Source organism: Cucumis melo, chromosome 4 (assembly GCF_025177605.1).
Source record: "Cucumis melo cultivar AY chromosome 4, USDA_Cmelo_AY_1.0, whole genome shotgun sequence".
NCBI classification, from domain to species: domain Eukaryota; kingdom Viridiplantae; phylum Streptophyta; class Magnoliopsida; order Cucurbitales; family Cucurbitaceae; genus Cucumis; species Cucumis melo.
In genome coordinates this window covers 8,292,524-8,311,854 of record NC_066860.1, presented here as the reverse complement: position 1 = coordinate 8,311,854, position 19,331 = coordinate 8,292,524, and the positions used below count along the sequence as shown (strand labels likewise).

General features: G+C 31.1%; 3 protein-coding genes and 1 long non-coding RNA gene across 4 annotated transcripts; 2 read left to right on the top strand and 2 right to left on the bottom strand.

The window, feature by feature from the left end:
* Positions 1-5,217: 5,217 nt before the first annotated feature.
* Positions 5,218-6,697, bottom strand: LOC127148866 (uncharacterized). Its single transcript, XR_007820060.1, has 3 exons — positions 6,576-6,697; positions 6,046-6,477; positions 5,218-5,959 (listed from the first exon to the last, which is right to left on the bottom strand). It is a non-coding gene; the product is annotated as an uncharacterized LOC127148866 (long non-coding RNA).
* LOC103495008 (uncharacterized) lies at positions 5,530-7,125 on the top strand. Its single transcript, XM_008456434.3, has 2 exons — positions 5,530-5,983; positions 6,073-7,125. Exons 1-2 carry the CDS (start codon positions 5,758-5,760, stop codon positions 6,861-6,863), a joined length of 1,017 nt encoding a protein of 338 aa, XP_008454656.1. The 5' UTR covers positions 5,530-5,757; the 3' UTR covers positions 6,864-7,125.
* Positions 7,126-7,239: 114 nt separating this feature from the next.
* LOC103495009 (receptor-like protein kinase THESEUS 1) lies at positions 7,240-10,745 on the bottom strand. Its single transcript, XM_051083251.1, has 2 exons — positions 7,546-10,745; positions 7,240-7,450 (listed from the first exon to the last, which is right to left on the bottom strand). Exon 1 carries the CDS (start codon positions 10,132-10,134, stop codon positions 7,618-7,620), a length of 2,517 nt encoding a protein of 838 aa, XP_050939208.1. The 5' UTR covers positions 10,135-10,745; the 3' UTR covers positions 7,240-7,450; positions 7,546-7,617.
* A 6,973-nt stretch (positions 10,746-17,718) lies between these two features.
* LOC103495050 (uncharacterized) lies at positions 17,719-18,846 on the top strand. Its single transcript, XM_051083344.1, has 3 exons — positions 17,719-18,006; positions 18,301-18,584; positions 18,678-18,846. The coding sequence occupies exons 1-3, from the start codon at positions 17,719-17,721 to the stop codon at positions 18,844-18,846; spliced, it is 741 nt and encodes a 246-aa protein (XP_050939301.1).
* Positions 18,847-19,331: the final 485 nt, after the last annotated feature.

The window sequence follows — 19,331 nt, the reverse complement described above, 5'->3', positions numbered from 1 at the left end:
TGACTATTTCAAAACTCGGTAGAGAACTGATCTTTGAATTTGATCAAGATGAAATGAATGAAAAAAAAAGAAACAAATAGATATATTTGGAAGAACGAGTGAATTAGAACATTTGAAAGATTTTTTTTTAAATAATGTTATTTTAAAAAATAATGTCCAAAATAGGGTAGGAGGGAGAATATCGACAAAAATAGGATAATTGTGAGGAGTCATCCACAACTTCTTTATTGTTTATATATATATATATAGGTTAATTCTCATAAATATAACATTAATTTTTACAAATATAACAAACTGATAAAATATTTACAGCCTGTGTAACAAAATGAAAAAACGCATAAAGCTGACCATTTTTAAAAATATTCCAAGTTTGTTCTTCCTCTCTTCCTCTCTGCGATTTTTTTCTTTTCCATCGTCCTTTTCTCTTCTTTATCTGTAATTTTTTTAAAATATTTTCGTTTGCCTTTCCTTTCCATTTTCTTTCTTCTACAATTTTTCTTTTCTTTTCCATCGTCTTTTTTTCTTCTTCTACAAGCAAATATAAAAGATCATGTGTCAAATATAAAAGATCGTGAAAAAATAATCGTAGGATATTGGATAGCCAAATCTAAACGATCATGTACCAAAGAATCTAATTAAAAAAATTGTTTAGATTTGGATAACCAAATTTAAACTATCAAATCTAAATGATCGTGTACCAAATATAAATAATCATGTACCAAATATAAACAATCATATACCACAAAATCTTGAAAAGAAATCGTTGAGATTTGACTACTCAAATTTAAACGATCAAATCTAAACAATCGTATACCAAATCTAAATAATCTTATACCAAATCTAAATAATCTTATACTAAAAAATCTTGAGAGAAAAAAATCGTTGAGATTTGGCTACCTAAATTTAAACGATCAAATCTAAACAATTGTGTACCAAATATAAATGATCATGTACCAAACAAAATTGAAAAATATCAACGATTAAATACAAGCAATCATATACCAAAGAATAGTTAAATCTAAACAATCGTGTACCAAATAATCCTGAAAAAAAAAATTGTTTATATTTGGCCAAGTCTAAACGATCAAATATAAACGATAGTCAAATCTGAACGATCATGTATGAAAGAATAGTCAAATCTAAATGATCGTTTGTCAAATATGTTACGTGAGCTGGGTACCAATTAATCATGGGGCATTTTTTGTATTTTTTATTGTGGGTCTGTGAGTTTTTTTCGTTTTCAAAATTATTCTATACAATATAAATATTTTACTGTTTTGTTATATTTTCTTCGATAGTCAAATCTAAACGATCATGTATGAAAGAATAGTCAAATCTAAATGATCGTTTGTCAAATATGTTACTTGAGCTGGGTGCCAATTAATCATGGGGCATTTTTTGTATTTTTTATTGTGGGTCTGTGAGTTTTTTTCGTTTTCAAAATTATTCTATACAATATAAATATTTTACTGTTTTGTTATATTTTCTTCTTTTTTAAAGATTCCAAATTCTAATTTTCAAAAATGTCATTCTTATTAAATACTTTTCCAAATTCCAATTTTCAATTTTCAAAAATACCTATCCTTATTAAATATCTTTCCAAATTACAAATTCCAATCTCCAATTTAAAAAAAAATATGTATATATTAACAAAAATATGTTATTAAATATTTAAATCTTCAAATTCTAATTTTCAAAAATATTTTTCCTTATTAAATATATTTTCAAGTTCCAGTTTTCAATTTTCAAAAATATCTTTCCAAAATTAGATATCTGATTAAATATGTTATTAAAAAAATATAATATTTAATTCTAGAATTATTCCTGCAATACTTTTTTCATTTTAATTCTAAAAAAATTAGATATTTTGCTAATATTGATGGATTGCAAATATTTGTTTAATATCTCTTTAATAACATATTTTGTTAATATATATTACTTTTAAAATAATTGGAGATTAGAATTTGGAATTTGGAAAAATATTTTTAGAGATTTAATTTGAAATTTGGAAAGATATTTTTTTAAATTGAAAATTGGAATTTGGAAATATATTTAATAAGGAAAAATATTTTTGAAAATTGGAATTTGGAGATTTAAATATTTAATAACATATTTTGTTAATATATATCTTTTTAAAAAAAAAAATTGGATATTAGAATTCGAAATTTGGAAAGATATTTAATAAGGAAATGTATTTTTGAAAATTGGAAATTAGAATTTAGAAAAATATTTAATAAGAAAGATATTTTTGAAAATTGGAATTTGGAAATTTGAATATTTAATATATATATATATATATATATATTAAATATATAAATATTAAATATCTTTTAAAAAAAGTGTGGGGTCCACGCATTGAAATCGTGGATCCTATACCCGACTTCCCCAAATTACCCTATTTTCGTCAATAGTTTGTCTTATAACCATATTTTTTATGTTACTTTTAACAAACACGTTATTTAGAAAAAAGATTCCAAATATCTCAATCCCCAATTTTCAATTTTTCTTATTAAATTCAACTTTCCTATTTTAATTTGATTCTTTCCTTGTTAACAAATTTCTTTATTCTTTTCTTTTTTCTGTTGTTTTATATATATATATATATAAGAGGCGCTTTTGGGAGATCACATCCAATTTTAATTTGATTATTTCTTTATTAACATTTAGTTTTCAATTTCAATTGTTTGATTTTCATATTTTTTCTTGAATAAAAATTGTTCTTAAGGAAGTCGTGTACTGCGTAGATTAAACTGTTCAAAATATAGGTAACGTGCATTAACAGGACTTCCTTCGAAAATCCAAGACTATCCTACTTTTAACCATAGTTTAGGGTTATAAACCATTTCTAAAATATCGTTTCATACTATCCAATTTCTGTGATTGTTTAAAAAAATATATAGAAATTTTTTCATAAATATAACAAACTACTAAGATATTTACGACTCATGTAACAAAGCCCATAAAGCTGCCATTTTTTAAAATATTTCATGTTTAAATGCTTTTTTCGATTTTTTTTATCGTCTTTCTTTCTTTACTCTTCTTTTCGCTGCCAATTCTTTCTATCTTTATTCTTTTTCTCTTCTTTTTTTTTTACATGGTTTAGATTTGGATAACTAAATTTGATTTTTTCTATAGTTTTTCTTCTTTTTCTCTTTTTTTTCACATGCATTTAAAATATCGTGTACAAAAATATTGAAATCTAAACGATCAAATCTAAATGATTATATAAACAATCGTTTAACCCAATTAATAAATCGTGTAACCAAATTAAACAATAGAATTGAAAAAATAAACAGTTTACGATAAATCTAAACAAATAAATGTAAACAATTGTGTAACCAAATCTAAACGATCGTGTAACCTAATTAATTAAATGATCGTGTAACCAAATTGAAAAAAATAAATAGTGTAACCCAATTAATTAAACAATCGTGTAACCAAATTAAACGATAGAATTTAGAATTGAAAAAATAAATTATTTAGATTTAGAAAGCTAAATTTAAACGATCACGTACCAAACAATAGGATCATGTAACAAATATATTACACACGTTATCAAATATATTACGCATGTTGACAGGACATTTTTTATATTTCCTGTGGTGGAGCTGTAGGCTTTTTCCGTTTTTAGAATTGTTCTATACAGTTAAATATTTTGTCATTTTGTTATTTTTTTTAAAAGACCTCCAAAAATATATTATTTTTAAGAATACTCCCATTTGAAAAAACAAAACAAAAACCTTAGGCAAGCAGAGGCACATGAATCCATGGCGATTTTCATGTCGAAGGAACCATGTGAATTTTATTGGTATTTAGCTTTTGTTTCTTTAGTGTCATCTACTCTATTTCTCATTATTATCAAAAGTCTAACTCTTCAAAACTTAAAACATGATTTCTTTCTTAGTTTCGTAAATTAAATACCTTTATTGATTAATTCAGATTTATATATTTAGTTAACAGTAAGACAGCTGTTTTCAAAAAGCGGTCTTCTATTCTTTCTTCTTTACAAAAACTACTTTTGCAACTAATTTTCAATCCTTTTAAAGTTAAAAGATTATTGTGTTTTTAACTTTTTAGTTTGCTACCAAATACATATATGAAAAAACATTAAGATTCGAACTGTTTTGCTCCTCATCTATCTTGACCAGAAAGAAGGAGGAGGTTCTTGCGAAAGCCCTACCCACCTTTCTCTATTTTGAGAGATCTGGATCCCTCATATTTAGGATTACTGGTTTTTTTCGGTTTTTGGAAAAAGGATCAAGAGATAGGCTTGATACCACTTTAGTGTTGACTCCGTAGTTGAAAAAGGTTGTAATTTGACTAGTTGTTCTCTCTTTAATTTCCTGTGCTCACTAACTTTTTCACCTGTGATAATGAAACTCTATTTCCCCTGTGATAATGAAACTGTTTCCAAAATGACCAATGAACTAAAATCATTCTTGTAGATTTGCAAATTATATGCTTTAGAATATACAAAAGAATAAGTTTTAGTAACATTCAATCATTTTTGTGTATGACCTAAATTTAAATTGTGAGAAATCTACTTATGAACTTAAATATGTAGCATGAAAGGTAAACTTAGGGTTAATATTTTGGACATATGAATATGGTTTTTATATTAGGGGCACAAGACAAATCTAATACAAAATAATAACAAATTTAGTACCATTCATAACCATTTTCAAATATAATAAAATTTTAACTTTAATCGGTCCAAGTATAATAAACCTATCTAATAAACATGTCATTGACTTACGTTTATTAGTGATAGATATATCACTTATGGAGCTCCATTATTAATACGTATCTATCACCAATTGTTGCATGCTCATTTGCTATTATGATTGTCATTAATATTTCATATCAATAAAATACAAAATAATATAAGAATCATAATATTTTACCTCGTTTATTTTTTAGGTGATTTCTTGCGTAGTCTATCAATTATAAATGTGAAAATGTTATCTTTTGGTACTAAAATACAAAAATAGTCTACCAAACATGTACTAATATTGGTTGCTAGAAGAAATAAAATAGTTCTATTAGTTATAAAAAGTTATAACTAATGGACATATTTATAGTCAGATCGATAATATACATAAGAATTGTTCATTGACAGTAGACATAAAAATGGTTGATAAACGATGACCATCTATCCATGAAAAACATACAATGGAGCATAAAATGAAACTCATCGTTCGTAAACGGTTAAAATGGTTTATCGATTATAGAAGTTTATCATTGATAGACTATATAAAAGTACATCGATGATAAATTGGAAAGTTTAAAGAGGTTGTCATATTTGCAAATTGTTTTATAACAACCAAATTTGCTACAATTACAGTTCATCTTTTTCATTACTGAGTCAATACTTAAATGCATGAATTTTCTAATCTCAGACAGATATTATTTGTTGAAGGTCCTAAACCATTTGGAAACCTTTCCAAATGGTTTAGGACCTTCAAGCCAGCTTCATCCTTGAAGAAGATGTTCACTAGCTGTTCTTTATACTAAAACTACAGCTCCCAAAGCGTTGACCAATTTTATAAATCCTTAAAGCAACAATATCAAAATCTAAGGACACTCATAACTTCAACTAGAAGCTGAGTAAAAAAAGAACAATTCATTTGCTTCAAAAGTACTTAATTGCTATGGAAATACCCACTTTCCCACTCAATGGATTTATAAAAGATAGAAGAAAAACCTGTGCTTGGCCATATCAAGTCTTTGGCTCACATTGAAGAAACTCAGACGATCATGGGGAGATTTAGCAGACATGTCTCTATCCTTCTTCTGGTGTTCATGTCTGGTTTGTTGCAGATACATGGTGCCGATACGTTAACTTGTTACAAGAGCAAGAGCCCGTGTCGTTTCAAGCAGATGCGTTGCCCAGCAGAATGCCCATCAAAATCACCATCAAACCATACTGATAAAGTTTGTTACGTAAACTGTGAATCGCCTGTATGCAAAGCAGAGTGCAAAAGTAAGGCAGGATAATGATGATTTCAATGATGAATGAGATGTGAAGTTTTTTTTTTTAGTAACTTATTTGTTTGTGTGATACAATGACAGGTTCAAAACCAAACTGTAACGGTCCCGGCTCGGCATGCTTGGACCCCAGGTTCATTGGTGCTGACGGTATTGTGTTCTACTTCCATGGAAAAAGCAATGAACACTTCAGCTTGGTATCTGATCCCGATCTGCAAATTAATGCACGGTTCATTGGACTAAGGCCTGCAGGCAGATCCAGGGACTTCACATGGATTCAAGCTCTTGGTTTCCTCTTCAATTCTCACTCCTTTTCACTTGAGGCCAAACGAGCAGCAACTTGGGACAACAAAGTCGATCACTTGAAATTCATGTACAACGGAAAAGAAGTAGTTATACCAGATGGTCATCTCTCACAATGGAAGTCCTCAGAAAGCAATATCATCGTTCAAAGAACATCAAACAGCAACAGTGTCTTGCTAACTCTCCCTGAGATAGCAGAGATATCAGTTAAAGTTGTACCAATTACTAAAGAAGATGATAGAATTCATAACTACAGGATACCAAAAGATGACTGTTTCGCTCACTTGGAAATCCAGTTCAGATTCCACGGCCTCTCGTCAAAGGTTGAAGGAGTGCTTGGGAGGACTTATCAACCTGACTTCATAAACCCTGCAAAGCCAGGAGTTGCAATGCCTGTTGTAGGAGGTGACAAGGAGTACAGAACCTCATCGCTCCTCTCTGCCGATTGCAGTGCTTGTTTGTTTTCCTCTGCCAGAATCTCAAACAAAGTAGACCCAAAGATAAGGCAATATAGCTTCATAGACTGCTCTGGAGGAAGCACGAGCGGAAATGGAATAGTTTGCAGAAAATAAAACACAATAACCAGAACAACTAAACATTGAATAACGAAGCTTTAGCTTCACAGTCTAATAGTTTTCTCTCATGGAGAATTTGACTAGTTGTCTGTTGTGTGAAAGCGTTTCTACTTTTGGGTGAATCCTGCAGTATCTTAGTATTCAGCTTTGTCAAGGAAGTGGTTTGTGTTTTTACCAAATTCCAATTCAAATTGTTCCGATTTCCATTCAACACAAATAAATCTTGAAGTTTCTCACATAACAAGTGAATTATCCGCCATTTCAAGACTATATGACCATTAACTACGATTTCCTGGGAGATACGTTAGTGTCCTTTTAAGATATAATATATCTAAGAGAGTAATAAACAGAATAGAATATAGAACTACAAATATTAAGTCAAAAACTTGTGCTTTATTCACTATACCTTTTATCCGAAACAAAAACATTATACAACTAATACAATCCATTGTCTGAGTAAATGTGTAACGACAACCTGTGGCAGCTAATGTCTAGCAGCCTGAATGTGAAAATAAAGAGTAGACTGTTTACTGTACCAATTAATCTTGAAATGATCCACGGATGCCGCAGAACCATGTTACAATCTGAATGAATTGAGCGAATGGAATTTAATCTAAGAGAAAGAAATCACAGAACAATGTTTTTCTTCATATGTCCATTGTAAATATATTAGACTCACTCAATGCGAGGACGCCCGGTGCCTTCGTAGGTCATCCAGGATAAATCTTACTAGCTGAAGAATGTTTCTTTTTCATCTCCCGCGAGGATTTACAAGCTGTGAAAATACTGCACTTGTTGCAGCATCTTCTGCATCATCGTCGGTGCCAGAGTTCCCTCCGTCAATCATGCTTACACTATTATCAAATGGCTCAAGTGGGGTCAGTTGGATGGTAGGGATGTGATTTGTGCTGTTGTCTTCAGGTTCCATTAGAGCAGATGAAGTTTCCTCGAGTTGAAGAGCATATTCCAGGTTCCACAGGACGTCTCCCATGGATGGCCTGTCAACCCCATACTCAGCCAGACACTTCTCAGCTGTTTCACCAAACTTCTTAAGCGACGCTGGATTAACTTTACCAACCAGATTTGGGTCCATAATATGATCTAGCATGCCCTTCTTCTGCCAGGTCATTGCCCATTCAGCTATGTTGACTTGTTCTCGGGGCAGAACCGGGTTTAGTGCTGGCCTCGTGCAGAGAACTTCCATTAGCACGACTCCGAATGAATATACATCTGACTTCTCAGTGAGCTGTTGTCGCCTGAAGTATTCAGGATCAAGGTAACCAAAACTACCCTTGACAGCAGTACTTACATGAGTCTGATCCAGAGATGGCCCGGTTTTTGAGAGACCAAAGTCTGCAACTTTGGCAACGAAATTCTCATCCAAGAGAATGTTTGTGGTTTTAACATCTCGGTGTATTATGCTTTGAGCTGCACCAGTGTGAAGATAATGAAGCCCCCTTGCAGCACCAATGCAAATATCAAGTCGTTGCTTCCATGACAAAGGTGGTAGATCTGTTCCATACAAGTGACTCCTGAGAGGTCCATTTGCCATATACTCGTAGACAAGAATCATTTCTGATCTTTCATCACAGTAGCCAATAAGAGACACTAGATGACGATGTCGTAGCTTTGATAACATTTCTATTTCAGTTCGAAATTCGGCAAGACCTTGTTCTGATCTTGGGTTACCTCTTTTAACAGCAACTTTCATACCATCTTCAAGTGTTCCCTTGTAAACCCTACCAAAACCACCAACTCCAAGGAGCAGATTTTCATCAAATTTGTTGGTAGCATCAAGAATTTCCTGAAATGTGAAGAATCTGCCGAGACTGGAAGAAGCCAAAGAAATAAAGCTTGCAGTTCCACTCTTTTGAGAAGTTGTTGATACTTTTGTAATGGTTTGAGAGTTCCCATATAAGGGCAAAGGCAGCCAAGGGTGTGCTGGTTGAGTAGTCTTTGACTTGCGTCCTACGAAACAGCAATAGCACAAGACGATCAAAGCAAGTCCTACTACAGCTCCCAAGACAGAACCAACAATGATTGCTATGTTGTTTTTCTTTGAAGGCGCATCTGGGAACAGGCTTTCAACAGATGACGTTCCATCCAAGCTCCCAGCTTGGTTGCTTATCTTCATAATCTCCAATCCATTCATGGTTGCATTGGTGATGTCTGCCATTGTATCTGGACCAACACTAACAGTCAAAGTAGATGAATCTGCAGAGTTGGAAATGAAGTCTTTGTAATAAGGCACACCCAAGTCACCTGTTAAAGACGATAGATCAAAGCTTCCCAGAGCATTATCAGAATTGATGTAAAGATTGAAAACCAGATTATTGAGAGCCTTGCTCATAATATCACAAAAGTGCACTCTGACAAAGTATTGAAAACTTGGCTCAACAGAGAAAACCCAAGTCAAGTTGAAGTTCACGTTTGGTACATTTGGGTCTCCCATGGCATCTGCAGTTGCATAAACCCAATTTGGTGCAGTTTCTGGAGTCACACCGGCATGATATTTTATGCTCCCCGGGCTGGCAGAGACATTCACTGCAGAACTGTTGACATGGAGATATTTCATATCATTCTCCCAAGTCCTTCCAAGCGTATCATTTTGCGAAGTGAGTAAAGGACCCCCCATATTCAGCCGGTAAACAGTTTCAAAAGCAAGTTCTGAGATGCCACTGAAAGGAGCAGATGGATTCAAAGCCAATGCTTGGTCAGGTATCAGCTCATCAGGCACGGAGACAACTTCAATCGCATTAACAAACGAAACAGAACCATTGGACGGAATGAAAGTAAGGGTCAAGGAATCTGAAGTGACATTGATTGCATACTCCTTGAACAAAAAAGAACCATTGTAGTTCTTGAAAGTGAAGTTGTTCAACAGCACAAACTTCTCAGTAACAACAGTAATTGATGCAGATGCAAGATTCCGCTCTGACTTTGAGATGGGATAAAAATACAACCGAACCCAATGTCGACCTTCTTTCTTGATTTCGAATTTGTAAGAAGCAATGCTCGTGAAAACCCGAGCAGATTGATAGATTGGAGATGGAGCAGTCGTACCTTTTGAATTAACAACAGAGCTTTCACCATCATTGGAGAGCAATGAATGTCCAGAATCAGGAACAAACGTTCTACCTTGGAAGGTGATGTTTTGTGTAGAACCACACGATATCAAATAGTTATCAATGGGAGTGAAAGAGGCGTAAGATCCAATACACATGAACAAGACCAAAGACAGAACCATAGACATGGAAACAAACTTCATTTTCACCAATTTCAATGACCCAGATCCTAAAACCACAATAAACAACAAAATCAAGGTCTTACTAATCTTCCTAAACTTCTAAGAACAGACCCCAACAGCCTCTCTTCCGATCTGCAAACACAAATCCAAAATACAAAATCCTCAAAACCCACCTCCTTTTGAATCTATCCCACAATGCCCATTTCACAAATCCAGAGATAAAACACAATTTCAGTACAGAAGCTGGAACTCCATTGAAGACCACAAGAATCTAAACCAGGATTGGACTTGTGAAAAAACAAAGAGAGAAATAAGAAACGGAAAATGTGTACCTGATGAAGAAGAGAAAAAGATGTTGAAATGGGTATTTAGGGAAATGGGAATCAGAGAGGAAGAACCCGGAGAAGGGAAGAAGAAGAAGAAGAAGAAGAAGAGAAGGCAGTAATCCCGGCATGAAAGGGCCCTTGAGCAGAGGTTTTTTAGTGCAGCTACCACACTAAACTTTCCAGGCTGTTATTGAGGCTGTCATCAATAGAGAAAAACTAGAGACCCCACAAAGAAGAAAAGAGGAAGAAATGGAAGTCTTGTTGCTCCAAAAACTTCTTCTTACTCTTTCACCACTTCAATTAAAAAACCAGCTGTTTTCTATGCCCCCCCCCCCCCCCCCCCCCCCCCTACTCATAATTCATATTCATATTGGGGTCTTCTGACTTTGTTACACAGAATCTTTTACAGCGATTACAAATACAAAAACTAAAGACGCCATGAACAAATGCTGCCTCTCTGCTGGAGCAATTGGGTTTTTTCTTTTTGGCCATTTCCCTTCTCTTTCTCTATATCTCCAACGTTTCCCTTCATTTTGGTTTTCTTTTTACTTTTTTTATTTAGACAAAAGAAAGGGTTAGATATCTCATAAATGATGTTTTTAATTTAAACTCAAATTAGGAAATAATAGATGACTTAACCACTTGAACCGTTTTCCATTCTTGCAAAAAGTTGATTAACCATAATATTATTTATTAATAGTTGTTTGAAATTTTTACTCATGTAACTATAATTTAATTCAATTGATATATTAATCTCGATTATTAATTACACTAAAAAAGAAAAAAAAAGTACATTATCTTTTCTATTGTTTAAATTCTCATATTCATTCATGGTATTTATTGTATTGTAATTAAAAAAAGAATTGTCTAGGTATTGGTAATTAGACTTCTAAAATCTAATTTATTTAGTCAATAAACATGGAAGTATACTATAAATTTTTATACCAATTAACCTAAGTAGATCTTAAAATAAATAAATATATTTTTTTAAAAAAAAAAAAAAGATATGGGATTAGTAATTTATATAAAATAATGTAGTTATTTTAAGGATTGAAAGGGTATGGTTGGTGTGCAGGGACAAACAATGAACAGGGACCCGCTTTACGCGGATTTATGATATGGAAGAGCTAGGTCATGGGACGTCAATTAACGGCGTTAAATCGCCGCTAAACTTGGAGTCCTTCTTCCCAGACCCCTGCTTTGCTAGTTGTTTGACGGCTGTATGACGGTGCTATTATTATTTATTTATTCTTTTTTTTTTTTTTTTTTTTTTTTTTTTGCTTCCTTGTATTTTTTTTCTCTCACTAATAATAGATACAGTACTTTGGTTTATTTTAAGATATACCATTTTTATTCGTCATTTTCATCAATCACACTGCAAAAATTTTATATCTTTTTTAAAACTTATAATCGAAAATTTTAGTGCTCCTCTATATATTCTTTTATTCCCTTCTCAAAGAATAAAGTGTACATTTTTGCTGATAGTACTAAATAACTTCTCAATATTTCATCAATATTTTTGTATTTAAATGGATTTGATATTAAAATTACGAGTGAGCCATCTGTTATATCTGAAAAATTCAAGAAACATGAATATATATATATATTGTAAATGAAAGATATGATAGGAAAGAATTGAGTTTCTAACTTTAAAGTTTAAAAATTTTATTTGATAATATTCGATCGCCGTTAAACTAAAGGAAAAGATATGAATTATTTTAAATAAATGGTTATATTAATTTTTCTTTTTTTGGTTATATTAATATTCCTTTTTAAAAAAAATAGACAAATGAGGACAGACATATCAATTTTTCAGTGTGGGGTTAGTGTGAAGATAACTTCAAATAAAAATGAGTAGTGATCTCATTTTAAACAAGAACAAGAATAATATGAATAAAACAAATTTCTTTCCAAAGGTCCGGATGGACACTGCATTCTCTTACTATATTCCAATTTCTCCTCTATTCTATTCTTTTCTTTTCTTTTCTTTTCTTTTTTTATAATATACAATAAAACAAAGTATATAAATATCTTAATAATTTAATTACATTTTAGTTTACACTAACCTACCTATTCCTATTATTTCAACATTCATATGGATATTGATACCTTAATAATTTGGACAAAAAAATATTATTTGACACTTCAAAATGACTAAATGTATGTCAACCTTGAGGATAATTTATTTGTATTATTAATATCAAATTTTAAAGTTTGATTTTTCTCCCTCACTTAGTTTTAAACAATAGTCTAATTTGATCATTATTTAAATTTTTATTTTTAATTTTTAAAAATTAAACCTATATAAATGGCACTTCAAATCAAAATCTATTGTATTGATATCCTCGTAATACAAAATTAAGATTAAAAAAACAGTTTTTATTTTTGAAATTGAAAAGAAAATGTATATAGATATTTAAGTTTAAAAACCAAAAATAAAAAGTCAGATATTACCAAATGGCATAAACAAAATAAAGAGTATATATAAGCCAAGCAATTGGCATTTGGCAAAGCTCATCTAATTTATAATTTAAAAAATTATTTTAGCCGGCCAACAAATTTTGTCAAAATAAAAAGAGAGATTAAATAATAATAACAACAACAATAAGCAATCAAATTTTATGGAATGAACTTTAAATATGTAAAGGATAATTAGGGGATCAGTAGGAGCTGTCATTAAACTCAAGACAATTAATCGTGTAAGAAAAAAGATATATATATATATATATATATATATATATATATATATATATATATATTTAATAACATAATTAATTTATTAATTAATTGGACAACCCATTACATAACATTGAGAATTGACTTCAAAAAAAGACAAAATAAAAATAAAAATTAAATTTATTGCTTATAATAGGCGTATCTAAGCACATGGCCACGTACTCCCAACATCGATATCATTTATTTTTAATATTTTCATACTCATTATTCCAATCTCATAAATATACTTTTTTTTTTCAATCATATAATTATTCCTCTTTTGTTTATATATATATATATATATATATATTAGATTTTCTTGATTGAGATTGATCTTTCTTAGGGTTATTTTTTTATTTTGGAAAAATTGGGTATTTCTTGTCATTATTATGAAAATTATGGTACGTAGACGGTTTAACCATATTATAAATACAGATAATTATCGCTAATCTATGATATATTATATTCTATAAAGTAGTACGTGTGAAAAGAAGAAGAAGAAAACAAAGTTGGTACAAATTTGTTTATTGAAGATTCATTTTAGTTAAATAATTGTATTATTTATTAGGAAAATGAAATTGTCAATTCAACCAACAATTTTATTGTTTTTTTTTTCTTTTTAATTTTAGTTTAACCATATTTTCACTCAAAACTTGACGTTTTGGATATTAGAAAAAATTTATGCTCATGACTTTGTCTTCCATCCGTCCTCATTTTATGAAGAAATAAATTTGTTGGACTATATCATTATTATTTACATTATTTATTCAAAAATGGATTTATTTTAGTACTATAATAGTATAATTCAACTAAAGGAGATAAAATACTAGATTCCAGGAGTAATTGACTTGTACTCCTTTTCTTGAGGTTCGTGTTTAGATCATCACACTTCCATTTTTGTTATACTAATTGGAATGAAAATTAGAATATCTCAGTGTTAAAGGTATTGTTAATGATGTCATGTTCATATAAAGTATATATGTTTGGCTTGAGGGTTGGCACAATAACATAATTTTAATTAAAATTGTAATCTAAAAAGTAGGATGATTTGATTATATTTGTAGTTGTGTACCTATGTTATATATAACCATGATGAAACGCATTGTCAAATTTGTAATCAACAAAGGTAATTTGATTGCAAAGCGAATAGTGATTATTAATCCAATTGCTTTTGAAGATTACTTAGGGACCATTGGCTTTTTTCAAATATTTTTGAATTATTTTTCAATTTTTGCTCTAAAATATGATTATAATTACTGTCACAAATATGTCTTTACTGTCACGGATATCGTTACTATTACAACTATAACATTACTAATGAACTCTAAAGCCTATAGTAACAGTAAGAAGACAATAGATAATGTAATGCTTGTGAATTTGAGGTTCTACCGTTGTTGGCCATAAATTTGTAAACCCTGAAATTAAGTAGTTTAGTAATTTATATTATTCATTCTATTACAAGTGGAAAGTACACATCCCCGATCGTGTAATCATAAATTCCATTATCAAAATGACTAAGTAAGCGTGATTTTAACAATCTAATTATATTTGTGATGGAGATTGATTACAATTGATACATCAACAACACTCATTACACTTATACCAATTTTGATTATGGATTAGTAAACATAACCTAGCTATAGCTAATTGTTGGATTGGTATACAAATCTTAAAGGCACATAAACAAATTAATTAGACGCTTTTTAAAATAAATAAATAATAATAGTTGTACGATTTTAAATAATAAGATGCACAGAAAATATGTGGATTAATAAATTCAATCAACAAAAGTAATCTAGAGCATGCAACTGTAAAATTAAATAGTAAAAAGTTGGAGAAAGAAAAAACCGTAAATTTTGTAGTGATTCAATCAAATATGACTCCTCACAATCTTAAGCGTCTCTTGGAATTTTGAATAAAAATATCCTTAGAATCTTTCGATGGATTTGGGTCGAATTGGTACCTTGCATTTTTTAAGAGCAAATATGATCTGAAAGGTAGATCAAATAATTACAAAAAAAAAAGTTAAAAAGAGTTGATATATAAATTTTAGCTCACACATCCTTTATCCCATAAGAGCTTTCTTTTAGAATAAGATGAAAATAATGCAAACCAAAATTTTTTGAGAGAGATCAATAAGGATGACTTCTTGTGAAATTTGAGGATAGTAAAAATTAGAAAAATTCAAATGATCCCGATAACCTGGACAAGTCAAACTATTCAACCCAAATTATTATACGATTGGGTTAGGTTCATGTTACACCTTTTAAACTATGTAATAGCTGATACACATTTTATAATTCATATATATTGTTATGATGTTTGTTTGGAGTTTGTAACAAATATTTCGGATTTTGAAATTTAATATTGGAAAATTGTTATAAATAGAAAAATATTGAAACTTTTTACAAAATATAGCAAAAAATTTTAAATAGGATATAAAGAGTTTTGGTAAATTTTGTATCTTTTGTAACTAGTTTTAATATTTTGCTATTTTTGAAAATGTCCCTTTCATATTTGAGTTTTATAAAAATTTAGTATAACAAAACAAGTAAAATGTTCGCATCCTATATAATAATTTCGAAAACAGAAAAAGTTCATAGGCTCACAATAGGAAATACAAAAAATATCCAAGTCAACACTCGAGTAATTAGCCACACATGTGTGAGTACGTAATTTTCTTCTAAATGATCATGTACTATAGTCTAAACAAATGATCTACGATCATTTAGGTCATGCGATTGTGTGGTTCTTTTTAGCGATGGAAAAATGGCTTCAAATCTAAATGATCGTTTTGGTCATGCTAAATAGTCGTCTTGATTATGGTAAGTGATCATTTAGATCATATTCCACACGATTGTGTAGTTTTTTTTTAAATGATGGAAAAATGGCTTCAAATCTAAACGATTGTCTTGACCATGTTAAACGATCGCGTTTAGAGATGTCCACGGGGCAGGGCAGGGCCAGGGATGCCACCCCTGTCCCCTTATCCCATTCCCCATCCCCATCAATTTTCCCGTGGGAAACGGGGCGGGGATTCCATGGGGATCGGGTTTCCCGTTGGGAAATATTTCCCGTTTTTTAAGCTTAATCTCATTTTCCAATCCACATTTACTTGAAATGTATATACATTTCCAATGTTGTTTTATTTTCAATAGAATGTCATTCATTTTCTTATTTAAAACAATCCAAAATGGTCAACTTCTCATTGTCGATAAAAATAAAAATTCAATTATTAGAATATACATTTAGAAATCCATCCATAAAATTCAAAAATTCATACAAAAAAAATCAAAGATCAATCCATAAGTATTCTAACAAAGCCTCCAATTACACCATATTTTTTAAGACACAACAATATATTTTTTAAAGAAAAATTTACAGATCACAAGTCAACGTATAACATGTACATATCCTTTTTAAGAAAAGTTCACAACATAGAGATGAAATTAGGGGGGGAAAATATAGAAAAAATGGAATAGAGAAAAAAAAGGAAAGGAAGAATATCAAAATAGGTTTTTTTTTTTTTTTTTTTTGCTCTTTTATATTTTATTAAGGGGCTTTTGCAAAAATAACAAAAAATTTATAAAAATAGAACCCATATCACTATATTTTCTAAATTGCAAAAGTAGCAAATTTAAAAGGGGATAACGCTCTGATAACCCTTCGATAACCCTTTGATACCCTACAATAACCCTCTGATAGACATCATATTTTACATATTCACAATATGCAAAAAAAAAAGGTGTTATGGGCTGTTTTTTTCTAAATTTTTTTATCATCTCATGCAATTTTTCTATTATTAAATAAGTAAATAAATAAATATTATATTTATATTACTATTTATTTCGTCTTTTGGCATTTTCAATGGGTGGTAATTTTACGTTAAAAGATTTTTTTTGACAAATAATTTATCTGTATTTAATTCATGTTAAATGATAATAAATTTGAAATATATTTTTTCAATGAACTTTATTTTATCTAATGTGTGGTGGGTTAAACAAGTTTTAACTCCCTTAGTTAATTTAGAAAAGAATTATATTTATAAACATATTTTACAAACTCTGCTACTTAATTTACAAACAAATGTTTTTTATAAACATATTTTACAAAGTCCCCTGGTTAATTTAAAAACAAATTATATTTATAAACATATTTTACAAACTCCCCTCCTTACTTTAAAAACAAATTATAATTATAAATATATTTTACAAACTCCACTAGTTAATTTACAAACAAATTATAAATTTGAACATATATCCAACATTTGTAAACTTAACTTCAAGATGTCATTATGCTAACAACATTCCAATGTAACGCGTTCTTAGGATTCTTTTCTAAAAGGGTATCAATCTAGAATTTATAATAGATGAACACGAGTTTGCATCTCTTCTAAATGCATTTATAACATCCCAACGTTAGTTTGTACTAATGTTGGAGCTATTAAATAACAACACGAAGAGGATAATGCACATCCCCCATGACACTAGGCATAAGGTTAGACAGTTAGCCTTACTTTCCCATGATTCATGCCTCAAACCTAATGTGTCGCCAGAGTACAAGAATGGACCGAAGACATTTCGCCATTTTGTGCCACCTACTAAGGATCATTGCTGGACTAACGTTGACGGAAGTCATCGATGTTGAGGAGATGGTAGCAATGTTCTTCCACATTCTTACACACGATGTGAAAAACCGTGTTCTTCAACGAAAGTTCATGCGGTCGGGAGAGACACTTTCCCGTCATTTCAACATGGTTTTTTTTGTCGTTATTCGACTTCATGACGAGCTTTTGAAAAAATCACAACCAGTGCCTAACGATTGCACATATCAAAGATGGAGGTGGTTTGAGGTACACACTTCTCTAGAACTATGTACTTTCAACCATCTGACATTAAATCTTGTCGGTAATCATTAGTTATGCGTTGTAGAATTGCCTATGTGCATTAGATGGAACGTACATAAAAGTCAACGTTCCAACAAGTGACCGAGCTAGGTATAGAACACGAAAGGGGAGGTCGCCACAAATGTCCTTGGCGTGTGTGACACGAAAGGAGATTTCATTTACATACTTGCCGGTTGGGAAGGATCAGCTGCAAACTCACGCATCTTTCGTGATGCCATTTCAAGACCTAATGACTTGTAGGTGCCCAAGGGTAACTACCAACGAAACTGTACGTATCGATGCAATTTAACAATTAACAGCTGCGACATTTTAATCGTGCAATGTGATCACAACTATTACCACCTGGTTGATGTCAAGTACCCAAATGTAGAGGGTTTTTTGGCATCCTACAGAGGGCAACGCTACCACTTGCAGCAATGGTCTGGTGCTAAAAATGCACCTTTAACATCCAAAGAGTTTTTCAATATGAAGCATTCGTCTGCGCATAATGTAATCGAAAGAGTATTCAATATCTTGAAGGGTCGGTAGGCGATATTGCGGGAAAAGTCATACTACCCTGTAGAAGCTCAATGTCGCACAATACTTGCATGTTATCTGCTCCACAACCTTATCAATAGGGAGATGACAAACTTTGATATAACAGATGACATATATGAGGTTGATTTCACCCACGTGACTACTGCCGACGATGACATACATTACACAGAGAACTTCAATGAGTGGAGTCAGTGGAGGGATGAGCTTTCAGAAGAAATGTTTAGTGACTGGGAGTTGCGTAACCAGTAGAACAACTGAATGTTCAGCGTTCATTTTCATACTTAAATAGTGATTGCGCTGGGTCTTATTTTTGTCATAGTTTTTGGAATATATTTCTTTCGAATGTGTTGATTACGCAAGTAAATGAATGGCAAACTATTTTTGAGTAGGAGTTTAATGTACTATGTATTTGTATTGTAATCGTAGGAAAATTAATGACACTAATATGTTTGTATTTGATTTATAGCATGGAAACTACATTGAGACTACCTAAGCACAGTGGACAAAAGAGGAAGAGGCAGACTTTATCGAGTTAGTAAATGCTAGTGGCTAGAGGTCCGACAACGAGACCTTTCGCACCAGGTACCTATATCAGCTAGCGAGAATGATGGCCTTTAAGATCCTAGGTTGTAACGTCTATGCTTCGACGATCGATAGCCGAATAAAATTGTTGAAGAGAATGTTTCATGTGCTTGTGGAGATGCGTGGCCCGACCTACTGTGGGTTTGGGTGGA